Source organism: Prionailurus bengalensis, chromosome D4, assembly GCF_016509475.1.
Source record: "Prionailurus bengalensis isolate Pbe53 chromosome D4, Fcat_Pben_1.1_paternal_pri, whole genome shotgun sequence".
Classification (NCBI taxonomy): domain Eukaryota; kingdom Metazoa; phylum Chordata; class Mammalia; order Carnivora; family Felidae; genus Prionailurus; species Prionailurus bengalensis.
In genome coordinates, this window is record NC_057359.1 from 70,741,287 (window position 1) to 70,760,151 (window position 18,865).

The following is an 18,865-nucleotide window of genomic DNA, read 5'->3' on the forward strand; positions in this document are numbered from 1 at the left end:
ACAGGAGGGTAAAGCCCAGAGTCTTGCTAAACTACACAGACTCTAGGCACTGGGCTACCACAGCCTACCTTGGCATGTAGTTTCACAATTTAATGCGCTCACTTGTTTGAGCCCAGCCTGTGAGGCCACATCAATGCCAAAATGTTTGACTTAGAATGACCTTGATGTCAGTGGAATATAAAAATCAATAAATGGAGCCATTTTTTGCTTTTCACAGTAGGCCTCCTCACCCCTTGCCTGGACAACTCCTAATTGACCTTTATGCTTCATTCTGCCACCTGTCCTACATATCCACATCCATTCTCATACAGCTGCCACAGTGATCTTTCTAGAACATAGCTGATCCAGGCACTCCCATGAAACGGACAAATAGACAAATGGACAAGTAGCTTAAACTGTCTCCTGTTGCCTTCAGGGTCAAATCTAAACCCCAGAGGTAGCATTCAAGTCCCATCTCATCCTGGACCCGACCCTCTCTGTCACCTTCTTCCCTTCATGAGTACACTTGGAATAGTCCAGTCTGATAGAGGTCCTCATTCACTTGCTTGAACCCTACTGGCACGTGGAACTTCTTTGTGAATGCCATTGCTTTGGCCTGAAATGCCTTCTAAACACTTCTCTGCCTTGATACTTTTTCTCATCCCACTGAAACGGGATGAGGTCCCATTGGAATGGTCCCACTGAAATGTTCCAAGCCCCTGAAATCCTGCCCTCTCCACTCTTTAAGCAGTCAGGCTCTCTTCTCTGATTGTCTTGTGGACTTTGCAGTTTGGGCTCTGCCCAGCACTTTTTTGAAATTGTTCACACTTGCCTCCCCCTCAGAAGATGAGTTTTTTATTTTTTCTTTTTTTTAGGTTTATTTGTTTATTTTGAGAGAGACAGAGACAGTGCAATTGGGAGAGGGGCAGAGAGAGATAATCCCAAGCAGACTCCTTGATGTCAATGCAGAGTTCAACGTGGGGTTTGAACTCATGAAACCGTAAGATAATGACCTGAGCTGAAACCAAGAGTCAGACACTTAACTAACTGAGCTACCCAGGTGACCCAAGGATGAGTTTTTTAAATGTAGAGACTAGGCAACTGTCACTGTACCTAGCCCAACATATGCTTGATAAACACTGAATGAATGATCCAGAATATTTCATACCTCCCTCCCGAGGCCAGAGAGACCCAAAAACTGTGGTTTCTGCTCTAGCCAGCAACCACCCCTGTTTTCATTTCAGACCCTTTTCTCCTGGCCAGGTGCCTGATCTCAGAGTCTCACACACCTCAACCCATAGCAATGACTGCAGCCTAGGCTCCTGAGAGGAAGGGGCAGGGCTCAGTGACTGTGTCTCTGAGAACATGCTAGAGAACAATAGCAGGAAGCGTGCAAGGGGGAAACAGTCAGCCGGCTCAGCCCATGTGGAGGAGCTTCCTGATTGGCTTGATTTGTTCGGAGCAGGAACTCTTAGAATAACTTTGGAATTATCCCAGTGGGATGACAAATTTCTCCACCAAGGAGGAGCTGTCACCTGGTAATATGAAGCATGGAAAACATGGTTACCAAAAAAACAAGAAAACATAAGAGGGAGATCCCTTTGGGAAGACAGTTTGGATTTGCCAAGTCTCCCAGCCCCTGCCACAGTTCCCCAGGCCAAATTCCTTCTGAGGGTCCACTTCAGGCACAGTTCAACTGTCACCTGTACCTTCCAGGTGGATAGCATTCTACCCTCTAGGGCCCAAAGGCCAGAGGTGTTTTCTGTCCTTTGGTGGCCAGTCAGGCAGCTCATGGAAATTCAGACGGTAGGTGGCCATAGGCAGGAATGCCCCCTTTCAGAACCATGTTCCTGTGGTAGACATTGGTTGAGTGCTGGCTGTGTACAATGCACTCTTGTATGCACTGTGGGGGCCATAGTTATACACCAGATGCTCTTTCTGCTCTCAAAGAGACATGGTTTCCAAACCATATTCTGTTCTGTGGAAAGGCTCAGCCAAGACAAGGATAGGGTAGGAGAAGCAGGAGGAGCTCCCAGTGTATTCATGCCTCAACCAGAGCATATCTATTTGATCAATATATTGGAAAAGAAAATTCTATGCCAGAAAGAGGAAATACTGAAAACCTGTGGAATAGGAATAGTTTCATTTGCTCTTGGAAGGAAGCAGCACAGGGCAGTCTAATATCCCAGCCTGCGGCAACAGGCGGACGTAGGTTTGGGTCCCAGCTCTGCCCCTTACTGGTGATGGGCCACAAGTTACTGCACCTCTCTGAACCTCTGGTTCGTCATCAGTAAGGTGTGGATTGTAATAGCTGCTATGAAGATTGCAGAAAATTGAATAATGCTTCCAAACAACTTAACATGTTGTCTGGCTCATGGTAAATGCTCCACAAATGTTAGCTATTTTTACCACTACTACTGTTGCACGTTAAATATTTTTCTTCTGATGAATGACTCATTAAAATGCTACCTTGAGTATCTTGAAAGCTCCACCGATCTTCCAAGAGTAACCTTCAATACAGACAAGAGGCAAAAATGTGTTGATTATTCCCAGTTTGGGCATTTATAAAGTCTGTGGCTGAAGCCATGTGGATACACATGTGCGTGCGCACACACACACACACACACACACACACTCGGAGGCTAATGGAGAACTCTGACTCGGCAGGAAAGCTACCACAGTGCTGGATTTAGGCACAAACAATGAGTAAACAGGGATTTGGATGAGAGGAATGTGCCACATAAACAATTTTCACAATCAGATATGAACGCCCAGATGCTTCCTGCATGAAGGGCAAGCCCAAAGAGAATCACAGGGGGAAGCAAAGTAAGTGCTGAGACTCTCCATCATTCCAGCCCAGTTTCTGCAGAGCTGCGTGTACTCTACCGGTGGTTTTGTATAGGTGAGCCCCAGAGGAAGTAAGAACAGTGTATTACATGTGCACACATGTACACACACAAACACACACTTGGGGTCAGGTGAAATTATACATTTGAGATATTTGGAGAAATGAATGAAAAGTCTAGAAAGCACAGTGGTTACCTTCTATATTTTCTTATGTCAGAGAAAGCTAATAAGACAAGTTGCTTTTCAATCAGTTCTTTTTTCTGGAGTTGCCGCTAACTTAAATTTGCTCTTTCAAGACTCACTTTGGCTGAAGGCCTTGAGCCAAAGGGTCTGCCTTGAGGCTGCTTCCAGTTGAGAAGCAACGCACACATTCACTGAAACACATATTTCCTAAGCCAGCATTTCTTGAGAACTTTCTCTGAGCCAGGTTCCTTGCTAGGTGTAAACTAGCTAGATGCTAGAAGCCACATTCAAAGAAAGATAAAGAAGAGATGGTTATTATCTTCAAGAGGTTTGCAAAAGGGGGTTGGGAAGGGAGCCTCAAATCCATAAACAAGTAATTAATACACAATCAGATAAAATTGGTGATAGAAATACGTTCACAGGATAAGGTAGCAAGGAGGAAAGGCATCGTCATGGTAAAGGCATCAGGGAAGACCTTCAGAAGAGGTGATACCTGAGCAGATTCTTAATGAGCAGTCATTACCCAGGAGAATGGGAAGGGAGAGAATAAGGGCAATTCAAGCAGAGGCAGTGATATGAGCAAAAGCGTTGAGGCAAGAAAGAGCACCCTGTGTGCAGGGATCTTTAAGAAAGTCATTGTTCCTGGAGATGAATGGGAGGCTGGGTGTATGTAGACTAAGGAACTTCTAGCAGAGAGCCTGTGAGGGTTTTCTATCAGGGGAACGCAACTGTGGTGTGTCCATGCCCATTCCAGATTTGAGGGTAATAAGGCTGGATAGAAGAAAAGGGATTGGATAGAAGGTTGCTGTAGGCATTTAGGAGAAAGAAGGAGAGCACTCTTAACTGGGCTGAAGAGGAAGAGATATGAAAGATATTTGTGGGGCAAGTTGGCAGGATTTAGGTGGCTAATATACATGTGTGGTGATTACCAGAGAGGGACAAGTCACAGGGCAAGGTAACATCCAGGTTTCCATCTTAAGTAGAATGGATTGATGGTGGTACCAGGATCTGAGGTAAAGAATGCCGGAGGGAGGAACAGCTTTTTGGAGAAAGATGAGTTTGGTCATGCATATGTTGGCTTTGAGGTACCTGTGGACTATCCACATGGAGACATGGGAAGTGCAATTGTATGCAGTGGCTGGAATCTAGGAGAAAGGCTAAAGGTATAGGTTAGGTAGATGTCAGCATGTTGTGGGAATTATACCACGAGACTGGACATGATTAGCCAAGGATAAAATGTCTAGTGAGGACAGTGAGCCAAATGAACTTTTAATGAAGGAGTAGAAGAGGCACCCATATTGGGAATTTGGTGTCATGGCCTCTGAAGGAGATGAAGAGTGGTCCACAGTGTTTTAACAAATGGAGAAAGTCAGTAGATTCACCTTGAAGAATATTTCTTAGACTCAGCAGTCAGGAGGTCATGGACTTGAACAAGACCAGATACAACAAAGTGGTGGGGGCAGAAAGTAGAGTGGAGCCTGTCGGAGGGAGATTGGGATACAAGAATGTTGAAGCCACCAGAGGGGAGTGCTGTTGGGGGAATCTGGGAGATTCAGCAGTAACTCAAATGGGCTGTGGGGTCACAAGAAGTTCACCTGTTTTTAATGTGAGAGAATTTATTCTTGTTTATGGACGAAAGCAAAAGAGGTATCTGGGGAGACGTTGAAGCTACAAGAGGAGGGGATAATTGATGGAGTGCCTTCCCAGAGGAATCTGCAAGGTCAGGTGCACAGGTGGAGGCACTGGGCTTGAGGAGGAGAGTCTCTGAGTCAGAGTCGGGAGGTACAAAGGCTGGATGCGACTTTTTTCTCTTCTACAAAAAGAGACACTTCTTGGGGAGAAAAGGGTTTAAGCCATTGAGAAATGTGTTGCTTTGAAAGGAGATTCATCTCACTGTCGTGTAATCAAAACTCTTTATTTCTGATGAAGCAGGCTCAAACAAGAATTATACCCAAGAAATCAATGCTCAGCACAAGCTTGGAAATGATTTCCTGTAGCAGAAATCAACTTGCACAGATCCTGGTGGTGTGAGCCATTTGATTCCAGATGGAATAAATACACGAGACAAGGAGTGATAGACTGATCTTGTGGGCTAAGGAAAACTTATGGAGAGAGAAATTTGAATTCATATTTACTTGGTATTAAATTTGGTTGCACCAACATCAGTGACGAAGTGTGTTACTATGTCCCAGCTGTATACTTAGATCAAGACATAAATAAGTCCAATATTAATTTATTTCTCAATGGATATACAAGTTAGTATATTAGTTTGAAGGGGGAAGTAGCAAAACCAGCCAAGATGTAAAAAATTAGATTGAATAGCATCCAGTTAGTTTTGCTATAGAATCTTTTAAAATGTTTATTTATCCTTGAGAGAGAGACACACACAGAGAGCGCGAGCGGGGAAGGGGCAGAGAGAAAGAAGGAGACACAGAATCCAGAGCAGGCTCCAGGTTCCGAATTGTCAGCACAGAGCCTGACGCGTGGCTCAAACCCACAAACCATGAGATCATGACCTGAGTCAAAGTCGGACACTTAACCGATTGAGCCTCCCAGGTGCCCCTCACTATAGAATCTTTTAAAAGTGTGTTTTTGCTTTGCCTTGCTTTTCATTCATTCAACACATATGTACAGGGAACAAAATAACATATTGTCTTATCTCCCAATAAGCCTATGCTCAGAAGAGGGCTGGTACAGCTAGGGTTGGGGAGGGTAAATACATTTTTAACAATCATATCAAATACCTAACAGGGCTAGAAGTGCTCTGGGGATTTGGAAGGAGTGGACACATCAGGTGGAAATGATTTAAGGAAAACATGACTAAAAAGACAGAATTTGGTTTGGGCTTTGATTTTTAGGTGTGTTAGATGGGGATGAGAGTGGGGATTCATTCCTGGCTCTTTCCCAGGGCAGCATACTCTGTTCTGGCTGGAACACAGGGAATGGCATAAGGCTGGGAAGGGGCGCGAGAGTGAACTTCCAGCCTAAGAAGTTGAGATTCGGGAAGGAGGTGATGGAGAGCCACCAGAAGCTTTTCAACAAGGGAAAAGATATGAGCTGTACTTTAGGAATTCCTGAAGGGACATTCTCTTCTCTGCCATATTTCTGCCTCAGTGATGACATGGGGGGAAAATGAAATGGGCTTGAGTTTCCACTGACACTTTGCACTCAAGGAAGGTCCTATTCTATTATGAGGAGAAGTGGAAATCCTCTGTTTATTTAAGGGCTGTTAACCTTTTTTCACAGTAAAATACCAAACAATCTGTGGTGATTCCAGATACTCTCATCTAAGTAAAAGGAAGCCGTTTCCTTGCAAATTGAGTCACAAATGAAAAATATTTGGAGAGTGCCATAGAAACTAATGCACTGTCTTCCCGAAATATGCGAAGTGAATTTTGTAGCATCTATTTGTGTGAAAACAAACAATATTCTTCCCAATGTTCTCTACCTAGACTATAGAAACAGAGAAATTGAGATGAGAGTGAGTGACAGAGAGAGAGAGAGAGAGAGAGAGAGAGAGAGAGAGAGAGAGAGAGAGAGGCTAAATATTCAAGGAATGGAGGAGGGGTAATGGATGTTGTTCCCAAAAGGAAAGTGGCGGGGGATCAGGGCAGGCACAATTAACAGCTGCCAGGCCCCGTAGCTTCTCACCATGCGCACTTCCGAACGGCGTACAATGTGTCTTCTGCTTCCGTCCTTGTCACTGCAACTTTAGTGTCACTGGTGAGCTCCATATTGTTAAGTCTTATGCGTCCAGGTGGTTAGCTCAGCCGCAGAGGCGTTTCGAGTGCACAGACAGCACAACTTGCCCCTTTCTCCTGTTAATCCAGCTGGCGAAGGCACTGGGAGTCAGACTGACATAAACATCCCAGCACACCAAAGAGATGCTAAGACGTGGGTGGTTATCACTGAGCAAAACTCAGGGAACTTCCCTTTGGAGACTTTGGATGGGGAGGGGATTTGAGGTCGGGGGTCTGTGACTCACAGCTTCAGCCAAGCCCCATTGACAAGAGTTGATTCGTCATCGTGAATTCCAAACTTGGCGATTGCTCATTTTTTTTCCTTCTGCTGCTGAGTCATTAATGAGGCTCTGGGCTGTGATTAGCTATGGCGCCACATCCTCAGCATACTCCTAAGAGCATCCATTCAAATTCAGCCGTATGTGCTAAATGTCTTGTATTAATCAGGATTAAATGTGGATGCAGGCGAAGAGACCCAGGAGAACGGTGGCTTGAACAAGATGTTTATTTCTCCCTCCAGTAAAAATCCACAGGTAGGCAGTCCAGAACAGTCTAGTGGCCCTCTCTGAATTCCTTGGGGACCCAGGGCTTCTTTCATTCTTTCAGTTTATCCCTCTCCTATCCTCATCCTCAGGTTCAAGTGAGAGTTCCACCTCAGCACATGTGCATTTCAAAATTTTTTTTAAGTTTATTCATTTCTGAGAGAGAGAGAGAGAGAGAGAGAGAGTGAGTGAGCATGAGCAGGAGAGGGGCAGAGAGAGAAAGGGAGAGGGAGACACAGAATCAGAAGCAGGCTCCAGGCTCTGAGCTGTCAGCACAGAGCCCGATGACAGGGCTTGACCTCACAAACCACAAGATCATGACATGAGCCGAAGTTGGACGCTTAACCGACTGAGCCACCCAGGCGCCCAGCACAAATGCATTTCAGACAGAAGGATGAAAGAAGGGCCAAAGAAAAAAGGGCTAAAGACAGTTCTAGAAGCTGCCCTACAGGGCTTTCACTTACATCCCTTTGGCCAGAATATGCTGTATATGGCTATAAAACAGGCTGAGAAATGTGGTCATTTTTCTGTGTGGCCATAGTCCTAGCTAAACGTCAGGGATTGTAAGAAAGGAGGGTGGAAATTGGTGAACAACTAACAGTTCTGGTTGTGTGTGTGTGTGTGTGTGTGTGTGTGTGTTGGATACACAAAGATGTGGGCAGCTCTCCTCTCCTCTGAGTACAAATATTCTTCCTGAGGTTCTTGTTTTGGCAAGTTGGCCAGACAGGCACCCCACTTGACTGCTCAGCTGTGAACTTGCAGTTCAGGAGAAGAGAACAGGTCTAAATTCAGCAGCTCAGCCATCTGCCAGAGTCTCCTGTGATTCTGGGAGAATTTACTGAGACTCAAACACATGGCAACCGAGCTGCTGTGGTTGGCCTTTCACATTTCTTGTATATAACCCTATCTCGGGTCCCTCAATGGAGAGGAAAATTGTAAAGACTCACTCCATTGTCAGGAACAGACTGATCTGGCTCAGAGCTTGTTCAGGAATACACTTGTGAACATTTCTTTACTGCATTTCTTGCCTCAGCTGACTCAGTGCTGAGTTCCTCCGGGGGGAAGCCCAGAAGTCCCCCTGCCTCTTCCTACCTTACCTTTCTACTCCTCCCATCACTCCCCTCTGCACTCCTAGGTCCCAGTTCATATCACCAATGTCCCCCATTGGCAGCAAGTTCCATTTGCCTGGGTTTTCCCGTTTCCCAGAATAGAGCCCCTACAAGTCATGGGGATTGCTAAACTTGACCTCTGCACTTCCAAAGGGTAGAGCTCAGGCAGTGAAAGCCACAGGGAAATTAACTTTGCTTCAATCTGAGCAATCTGATCTGAAGGTCAGCACTATTCTAAGAGGGCATGGGCTGCCTTTAGAGGTGGTGAGCTCCCCGTGTGTGGAGGATTTCAAGCAGAGGTAGGATGACCATTGAGTGGAACACAGCTCAGGGGCTTCATGTTTCTGAAAAGTAATTAGATTAAATAGCCTCTACTCCTAGCCTGACCTTCTTTGGTTCTATGAGCATGAAAAATACATTATGTTGCATTATGCACTCAGGAAATGAGGGAAAAAAGACTAAGTGGTCATAGGGAGGTAGTTGAAAGAAGTGACAGAGAGTATGTACTGGTCCTCCAGCCACACCAGCAAGGTCCAAATCCTGGCCCCACATTATCTTTGCAACCCCAGGCAAGTTAGTGACCTTTCTGTACCTTATTTCCTTAATCTGTGGAATGGAGTTCAAAACTTTCTACCTCAGAGGCTCTTGTGAAGCGTAAATATCGTAATGCTTGTAAAACACTTAGAAACAGTGCCTGGCACACAGCACTCAAAAATCCTAATCATTACCTGTTGTTGTTGCTTACAAGCCATATATACATCACAAAAACAATATTAGAATTTTTAGTATTACAATTATTATCCACGTCACCACTGATGGGGAGAGAAAAACGAAACACACCTGTGTTTACAGGCAAAGTCCTCTCTAAGCAGTAAGACTACTGGAAACCTGGTTTGTATTAGTCTGTACTCTTTTGGATTCACCTGACAGACACCCACACAAAGGAAACATTCATTGGCTTCTGTAAGTAAGAAGGTTAAAAGTGTAGCAGAGGATCTCAGGAAACAGGAGCCAGAGGGTCCCTCTCAGTCAGCCTCTTCTTTGTTTGAGCCTTGTTTCTTCCTACTGTGGAGGAGGGAAGGTAGGTTCTCAGCGGAGCCCTTAAGGCCAGGTAGCTGTTTCCAGGCCAGACAAGGCAGAGCAGGATGCAAGCACAGAGAGCCATGGGGATGAGGATGGGAAGCTGAGGGCCTCTCTGAGGCCACCGTGCGGAGCCGTTTCAACTAGAGGGTAGATCTTGCCGTGCCTGAAAAGGCCATACAAAGCCCATGCCCCTGGATAAGAGCAGGGACATATGATAATCTGGGCCGAGGCCTGTGCGGTCTCCTCCTTCTGGCGCATTTTCTTCTCTTATCCACCTGGTGAATGCATCCTTCAAGGCCCAGCTAACATATCACCTCCTCAGTCAAGTTTTCCTTACCACCTTATGTAGCATTCAGCTGTGACCTCATCAGGGCCTTAAACTTGTAGAAATCTGTCGCCGACAGTCCGGATGCTTTGTGAGCTGTAACTTATGTGTTTACTTGGCTGTTTTCATCACTCGACCAGGAGCTCTGATGAGCAGACACTGTGCCTGATGCAGCTCTGTCCCTGACGCTCAGCGCAGTGCCTGATGGAATGAAGGTGTTTGCAGAAAGTTGGATGGATGAATGCATAAATGGATTTTGAGAGGAGAGTGATTGATGCACTTCACAGAGCCATAGGTCTTTCGTATTTCCTGTGAGGGAGGTCTGTTGAGGTTAGGTAGATTTTAGAAGACCAGTTGGCCATGATTGCACCTTTATCTCCAGTAAATTAAACCCGCACATCTGCAGCGTGTCTGTTACCTCTGCTTACCACCTATTACAGTTTGCTTTTTGCTCAGAAGAAACTGAGCAAACCAGTCAGAGGCGGTTACATGCACCTGTCTCAGCCTCAGGAGCCTCGATTAACCTTGCGTATAAATTACACTTCCTGCCCATTCTTTATTTTTAGTTCAGCAGTATCTACTTGGCTCCTCCAGGAAAGCCTGCATTAGATTTCAGTCACGAAACTACAAAACAGTGGCATCTCTAGCCTGGCTGAGATGACTCTTATGAACCCCATGAGGCTCTGTTCCCTGGGACACTCTTGGCTCCAGGACTCAGGTTTTCCACAGAATGATAGCGGCCTGGGCTGTTTGGCGCCCTCAAGACCGGGCCCAAGCCCACTTGTGCATTTGTAGAGGAATCTGCTCCTTGGATCTGACTTGCCTAGACTGTCGATTTCCCTCATTCGTCCCCTTTGGGTGAAACTCATTTGTTGCTATTGCAAAAGTTTAGTTTCATTGCTTTCTGTCTCTCTCTCTCTCTCTCTCTCTCTCTCTCTCTCTCCCTCCCCCTTCTCAGTTACACAGTATCATGACCCAAATCTTTAGTGCTTGAGCTATATAGCTGAGCGCTCTGAAACCCATAGGGCCAGGGGCAGGCCGGGGAGACAGTCCGGCCAGCCAGTGGGCATCAGGCCACAGAGAGCCTGCTTCACTGGGAGAGGTGAGCTACTTTAGAGTTGGCCTTTCTTCCCCCCTTTTTCAGTCAGCCATTCTTTTTTTTTTTTTAATTTTTTTTTCAACGTTTATTTATTTTTGGGACAGAGAAAGACAGAGCATGAACGGGGGAGGGGCAGAGAGAGAGGGAGACACAGAATCGGAAACAGGCTCCAGGCTCTGAGCCATCAGCCCAGAGCCTGACGCGGGGCTCGAACTCACAGACCGCGAGATCGTGACCTGGCTGAAGTCGGACGCTTAATCGACTGCGCCACCCAGGCGCCCCTCAGTCAGCCATTCTTAACATGATTTTATTTATTTTAGAATCCCTTGCAGTGCCTAGTTCTGAGTCCAACCAAACAAGTTCAGTAAATGTGGGTCGAGTTGAATGTAAATCGATGTTGGCGTGGGTCCATTTAACCCTTCACGGACACATGAGAAGCTGGCTCCTTTCCCATGCCACAGCCTGTGAAATGCTGCCTTCTCAGCACTCGGTCAAAGGAGGACTTTTTCAAAAGCCATTTGTTGGTTTTATTCTGGTTAGACAAGGAATACGTGAGTTTTTTTTTTAAAAAGGGAAAATATTGAAAATTATAAAGAACAAAATTAAAATGACCCAATATCCCATCACCCAGAGGCAACTATTACTGATATTTTCTTATTATCTTTTTAAAATTTTATTAAGTTTATTTATTTTTGAGGTGGGGAGGAGCAGAGAGAGAAGGAGAGAGAGAGAGAGATTGAGAATCCCAAGCAGGCTTTGCACTGTCAGCACAGAGTCCAATGCGGGGCTTGAACTCATGAACCATGAGATCATGATCTGAGCCGAGACCAAGAGTCAGATGCTTAACCGACTGAGCCACCCAGTGCCCTGATATTTTCTTCTTTTCTCCATCTTAATCCTCATGAGAGTGTGCCCTGTATCCCTCCAGATTTCTCTGAGGATTAGGAGAAGTGGGGCAGGGGTAGTTTATATTCTTTCTAATCTTATATACGCATACACACATTACAAATGTATATATATTATTATATGTTTTATTAGGGTATATATCCACATGTATATATCATATAATACATATATATATATAATATGTACCCATATAATATATAAATATTTGAGCTGTATCACTTAGCTCTTGTCACAATAGTACTATATGACTACTGTCAAGCTCGGTGGTTTAAGATGAATGCCATTTATTATTGCTCATACTTCAGTGACTGTACTGGGTATTTGCTGATCTAGGCTGGGCCCAGTTAAGCAGCTCTAATTTCAGGTATAGATCCAACTAGGCATGGCTTCTGACTCTGGATTGGGCTCCACTCTACTCCTGTTATGTTTTTTCTGGGGCCAAGGCTGAAAGGACAGCCATTGGCCAGACACACTCTTCTCTTGGTGCTGGTAAGGCACACAGGGACAAACCCAACTGGGAAAGCACATTCCGAGCCTCTCCTGTGTTGTGTCTGCAATATCCCATTGGCTAAAGCAGATGACATGGCTAAGCCAATAGTCAAGGGACAGGAAGGTACAAACCACCCACCATGAGACCAAAGCAAATCAAGTGGCCAAGACCAACATCAGTACGTCAGGGATGTATCTACTTTCCATGGAGGTGAAGACGGGAGGGAGGGAATATGGTTGAGAATAATAGACTCTACCCACATCCTACATATCTTCCGAGGAACTCTGTCCCTTGAGATTCAATCTGCTCAGAACCCACCTGGCAAGTACTATCATCAGTCTTCCCAGGAAACTTCTAGCCCAGAGCTCCTCTACCCATTGAACTAATTCAGTTTCTGGATCATTTGCCCCATGTGTGTTGCTCCTATTCCCTTTCCTTAATCCTCTCCCCCCCCACCCCACACACACAATAATTTACACAGAGGTGGGTGAAAGATTTTACTGCTGATATGGAACAGCAAAAAAGAGTTGTATATCTTTTGGTTTATATATCTATGTCACTTGGCTCCCTCTCCTGTAGACTCCTGTAGACTCAAATCAAGGCTTGCTGAAGAATTCACCCTGGTCTCAGATATCCTGAAGGTCTTGGGGTGCCTGGATGGCTCAGTTGGTTAAGTGTCCAACTTTGGCCTAGGTCACGATCTCACCATTCCTGAGTTCGAGTTCCGCATCAGGCTCTGTGCTGACAGCTCAGAGCCTTGAGCCTGTTTCAGAGTCTGTGTCTCCCTCTCTCTCTTTGCCCCTCCCTACTCAAGCTCTGTCTCTATGTCTCAAAAATAAATAAACATTAAGGAAAAAGAAAAGAAATCCTGAAGGTCTCATGTGGCTGAGTCGTGTCTTTTGGCAGTTGGTTTAGTTTCTTTTTCTTTCACATATATATATTGAACACCTGTGCCCTCCACTCCGTGATGAATTTATAATCTAGTGGGGGAAATTAATGATTGAGGGTTGCTAAACCTCAGCACTATTGAATTTGGGGCCAGATAATTCCTTGCTGTGCGGGCTGTCCAGGGCGTTGCAGGGTGTTTAGCAGCATCCCTGACCGCCACCCACCAGGTACCAGGAGCACCACTTCCACTCTCCTTGAGTTATGGGCAACCGAAATATCTCCAGACATTGCCACATATCCCCTGGGGGGCAAATCACCTCTGTTGAGAACCACTGCTCTAACATTTAACCTCTGATAAATAAGAAGAAGAATGACCAAAATAATGTGCTAATAAATGTTCAGAGGAGGACATGGGGCGCCTGGGTGGCTCAGTAGGTTGGGCGACTGACTTCGGCTCAGGTCATGATCTCACGGTCCGTGAGTTCGAGCCCCGCATCGGGCTCTATGCTGACAGCTCAGAGCCTGGAGCCTGTTTCAGATTCTGTGTCTCCCTCTCTCTCTGACCCTCCCCCATTCATGCTCTGTCCCTCTCTGTCTCAAAAATAAATAAATGTAAAAAAAAATGTTCAGAGGAGGACAGTGTTTTTCCTGGTAGTGAATCTGTGAAAGCCTCGTGGGGTGAGTGGTGTCTCAGCTGAGGCAAGAATGGTTAGGGTTTTGAGATGAGTTTCTTGGAGGAGGGGGAAACATAGGGCACAAATGGGCAAATAAGGAGTTGCTCTCATTGTCAAGAGTGGATGCCATGGGGCGCCTGGGTGGTGCAGTCAGTTAAGCGTCCGACTTCAGCCAGGTCACGATCTCGCAGTCCGTGAGTTCGAGCCCCGCGTCGGGCTCTGGGCTGATGGCTCAGAGCCTGGAGCCTGTTTCCGATTCTGTGTCTCCCTCTCTCTCTGCCCCTCCCCCACTCATGCTCTGTCTCTCTCTGTCCCCCCAAAAAATAAATAAACATTGAAAAAAAAATTAAAAAAAAAAAAGAGTGGATGCCATGTAGGTACTAGGAGGCTAGCTACTATAGGGCCATCTAAGTCATTATAAGGACCTCCACTCTTACTGTGAGTGAAATGATAAGTACATCTGTGTTCATTTGGAGGCACTATGATTGTACACAGAGTTTGTCTTCATAACCCAGAGTAATTTCTGCAAAGTCTCATCCATCCAGAGGTCATTTTTCTGATGCCCAGGAAGGAAATCTCTGAGAGGCACAGTGCACCCCTAAATAAATCCATGCCTGTGGCTTGGTGTCCTTACCCCTCTCAAGATCTCACTCTGAACTCTTTCTAGTTGAACAAACTTGGTTAGCTAGTTCTCAACAGCAGATTAGAAGATGGAAGAAGGGAAGGGGCAGATAAAGGCAGACACAGACTCTGCAGCAAAGCTTCTAGCACAACAGAGAGGAAAGAACCCAAAAGCAGAATTGAATGAGCAAACAAATACATTCAGACCAAATAATTCTTTAGGCAGGGGAACATCCATCCCTTCATAACCCTAAGGATATTGCTGCATAACAGCGCCACCCTAGATGCCTACATACACAATGTCTAGTGAGGCAGGAAATAATGTGACACACCGTAGAAACCATGTGGTAAGAGTTCAGCACCATGGTCAGGAGTAGTGTCTGGACTTCTGGCTTGAATCCTTGGTTCAAGGTTCTGCAGCAATAAACTAGTTCCTTAACCTTGCCAGGCCGTAATGGTTTAATCTGTAAAACGGGGATTCCCGATTCAAAAGTCATTGGGAAGGTTAAATAAATTAAACTACGTGAATTCTTAGCTTGGTTCTTGGCAGAGATTTGGTGCTCAATATAAGTTAACAATTAATACTATCATTTCATTGAAAGAATAAGCTACTGAGACATCTCCCAGATCATGGCTGTTCTGGAATATTCCTAGGGTCTCCTGGCAGTGACAAAATTTCCCTTTCTGAAAATAGGATGGCTGTGAAAGTTGAGAAAGTTCCAGAAGAGAGGGGCAGCTGTATCAGTTCCCCCTCCCTTTTCCCTTCTTTTGGGCAGTAGAGGATGCACCAGTAAGAGATGACAGACAGCAGGCTCCCAAGGATATTGGCCACCAGCCATTTTGTAGCAGCATATTTCCCTTGAATGAGACTAGTTCTTCACCCTTTAGGAGAACTGACAGAAGAACAGTTATTCTGAGATAGCTAGGGGAATATGAAGCTATTTTCCTTCAGCCATTATGTCCTATGCTATGTAAAAATATCTACCTCCAAATTAAGAATGCACACATCAATAGGGTTAGAGGGGAGACACCACAGCACATTGTAAAGTGGTGGCAGTTAACCAGTGGCAGTAGCTCAGGGTGGTTTTCCTTTGGTCAATGTGTGCTGAGTGGCAAAGCTGAAAACACAGGATGCCCAGTGATGTGAAATCTGGCACCTCAGACGGCCAGGAAGTCACCCCACAGGAAGGAGCTGCTCTCTGTCCCCAGGATGGCAGGACAGTAAAGTAACCTGTTCTCTGTTTGTGTGTTTTCCAGGCTGGAGCAGGAAATACAAGCACTAGAAAGTGAAGAGTCCCAGATATCTGCCAAAGAGCAAATCATCTTAGAGAAACTGAAGGAGACGGAAAAATCCTTCAAGGACTTTCAGAAGGTACAGAAAACAAGTGGGATTTCTCTGAATTTTATCCACAGGGAAGTAAGCACTAGTGAGTTAGTCCCTGGAGACATGGCCAGTTAATATCGATGAGAAGTCTGAGCCACACGTCCTGTGAAATGAGGTGCGGATTGTGTGAGGACCAGTGTCGTCCCTGACACTGAGAGCAGCCTGTCTTCAGGTGTGAGACCACCTGGTCTGCGGGGAAGCACAGAAGAGAGTCATTAAATTAACCCTGTCTACCTATTGTCCAAACCCTTCATGCGCCTCATGCCTAAAAAGTCATCTCCCCTTGGACGTTAGAATTCTAAAGCGAATTCTTCTTAAGCAGACTAGCCCTGCTCCTTACAGCTTTAATTTAAGTCTTTCCTTTATAAAAAAGCCAGAGGCAAAACCGTATCAAATGGATATGAATTGCAAATACACAGAGTGTAAATACTCTGAAAACAGATGCCATGTAGCGCAGAGGAGAGAACTCATAAAGCCAAGAGTTTCTGAATGTCTCAGAACCTTCCTTCCATTTTATAACCCAGGTACCCAGACCGAAGAAACAATCTAATCACATTAATTTTAAGATGGAGTTTTCTGATGTCACTTCTCCAACATGGCTAAGAGTATTCGCTGGATAATCAACATGAATCCCTACTGGGAGAAATTCAGTATAAAGTGGGAATGATAAAACTTTTCATTAAATTTCAGGATCCCAAACATATTTCCCAGAAGAAAAGAAAGCATTGGGTTTACCCACCACAGTCAAATTCTGGACCCGGGGGAGAAAGACGGGTTAGGTAGATGAGGGATTGTCTCCCCACATGTGTGGTGATGCTCTGCCCTGCTTTTGTTTCCACAGGGCTTCTCCAATGCGGATGGAGGTAAGTGTAAGTGCTCTCTGCCCCCACTCTGTAGAAGTATTTTATCCCACTCAGCTTAGTGGGTTTCATGGACACGGGCTCACTGGGAGATGCGATGTGTTGGCATGTAAAGACACCAGAAGGAAGGAACAGCACTCTGTACAGGACACTGAGCAGGTGCACATCCTAAGACTCGTCTGCCTCTCTTCTTCAAGGACTGTTTCTCGACTCAGTGTTTCTAGTTTTATACAGTTCGCCTGGCTCTTTCTCTTTCCCATTTGGTCCTCAAGGTTCGCTGCTTGGACCTTTCTGAAAAGGTGCTCAGCAAAGAGTGCTAATATTGGGACCAGGTCCCAGGCAGGGAAGATCCCATTTGTGGCTAGGTCTCCAGGCCACAACACACATCAGAAGGCCATCATCTGGTGTTTAGGAAACCTTTCTAAGACCTGTGGTTTTGCTTTGAATCGGAAAACTTGGCATTCCTCCAGGCTTTCAGGGCAACAAGGCTGGGCAGAACATCCCTCCCTTTGTGGCCTAAGCTGGCCTTGAGCACATGAAGGGTGGGAGCAGGGCCCTGGCTTCCTGACCCCATCCTGGCAGGAGCAGGCCTTCCTTCTGTCCTCCTTTCCCGTCCTTGCCCCTGCCCTCCGCTCTCCTTACCTGTGGCCTTGGGGATGAACGTGAGGTTGTATGCTTGACCTTGTGTGAAGGTTGAATGTTGTTGCTTCATTCTTCACCTTGCTCCCCTAACTTTAGCTACAAGCTCATGAAAACCACTCCATTACCACTTTCACTATGGCCCTCAGCTAGACCTGCTTTAAAAGGCCAGGACTCGTCAGAAGGATCGGATGCCATCTGCTCACCTGGTTCTGATAAGGCCAACCTCTAAACTATGAAGATGATCAGGAGCCAGAATAAGAGTTGGCATCAGTGTTTTCCCCATGTCATTTGCAAATATAAGGGACAATATTTTAAAAATGCAGATATGGGTAATGTATTTTTCTAGATTAGCAAAGATATTTACACTAAGGATAGTTCTGATGTTAGACAAAAAAAAAAGGTATTGTGTTATTTTATTTGATTCAGGGAGGGTAGTGGTTTCTAGCAAATAAAAGGCAGGGAATCTGGATGTTTGGCCCCTGGATGATCTTTGGGAAGGTAGTAAATTAAACCTCATGTCCCTGGGTCAAACCGGCAGGGACTCCAGGAGGAAGACCTATGACATTCTAGAGCCTTCTCTAGGGTGTAGCCAAATTGGAGTTCTTGTTCTGTGCTTTGGGGATAGAGCATGGACTGAAGAGGTGACCATGTCTCTCTGGGGGAATTGAGGGTGGCTTCATGGGAAGCATAGTGAGCTTCCCTAGTGCTAGGAGAGACCTGAGGCAGCATGCATAATCAGAATAATGCAGTAAATGTCAGGCTGGAATGGGGCTGTGGGACATTGACCCACAGACGCCTACATACTGGAAGGTACACATTGACCTTTCATGCTTTTACTTCTTTTTTTTTTTCTCTTCCTTCTCAAACTGGGACCTTTCCTAGACTTATCTCTGTAATTAGGGAAGGGAAAGAGCCTGAATGTCTTGTCTCTGGGAAGGCTGTGTGGTGCATGGAGACCCTCATAGCCTATGACTTGATAACAAGCAAAACTGAAGCCATGTTATAAACCCTTGCCACTGTGTCTTTCATTTTCACCCTGAGTTTCTTTCATTTCCTCCTCCCTTACTTCCCACTATTTGCATCCATTCCCCTAAGTGGTTCATGGAGGTGGGAGGAAACTTGATCATGACTAAAAAGAGCCTCTAGAGAAAATTGCCATTATTACTCTGCCCTCACTTTTTGGCAGGGGTACCTCAGGCTCAAGGATGCAAAAATCTTAGGGATCCTAAGAAATGGCCAGGAAAAGGTTTCTGTGGTCTTAACCTGTCATTCTGGATTATGATTCCTGCCATCTCTGGTTATAACTAAGTCTGGGGGGACCTTTCCGTTGTACCACATCTACTGGCAAAGAAGGAAGTTTGAAGGAGGGAACACATCCTTCCAAGAATGCGGTCAATGTTTAACTCACACTGTGGGCTGAGAGTAAAAACTGAAGCATGTCCAGTTGAGGGACTCTGGAGTGTCTGACTATTTTATCATTCTTTGGTTTCAAA

The 18,865-nt window shown here is 45.5% G+C and overlaps 1 protein-coding gene across 1 annotated transcript in view; it reads left to right on the forward strand.

Annotated features, from left to right (window-relative positions):
* Positions 1-18,865, forward strand: part of PALM2AKAP2 (PALM2 and AKAP2 fusion) — a 448,509-nt gene that overhangs the window by 222,353 nt on the left and 207,291 nt on the right. Inside the window, 2 exon segments of the mRNA XM_043566474.1 lie at positions 15,744-15,858; positions 16,712-16,733. Coding sequence (XP_043422409.1) covers positions 15,744-15,858; positions 16,712-16,733 — 137 coding nt within the window.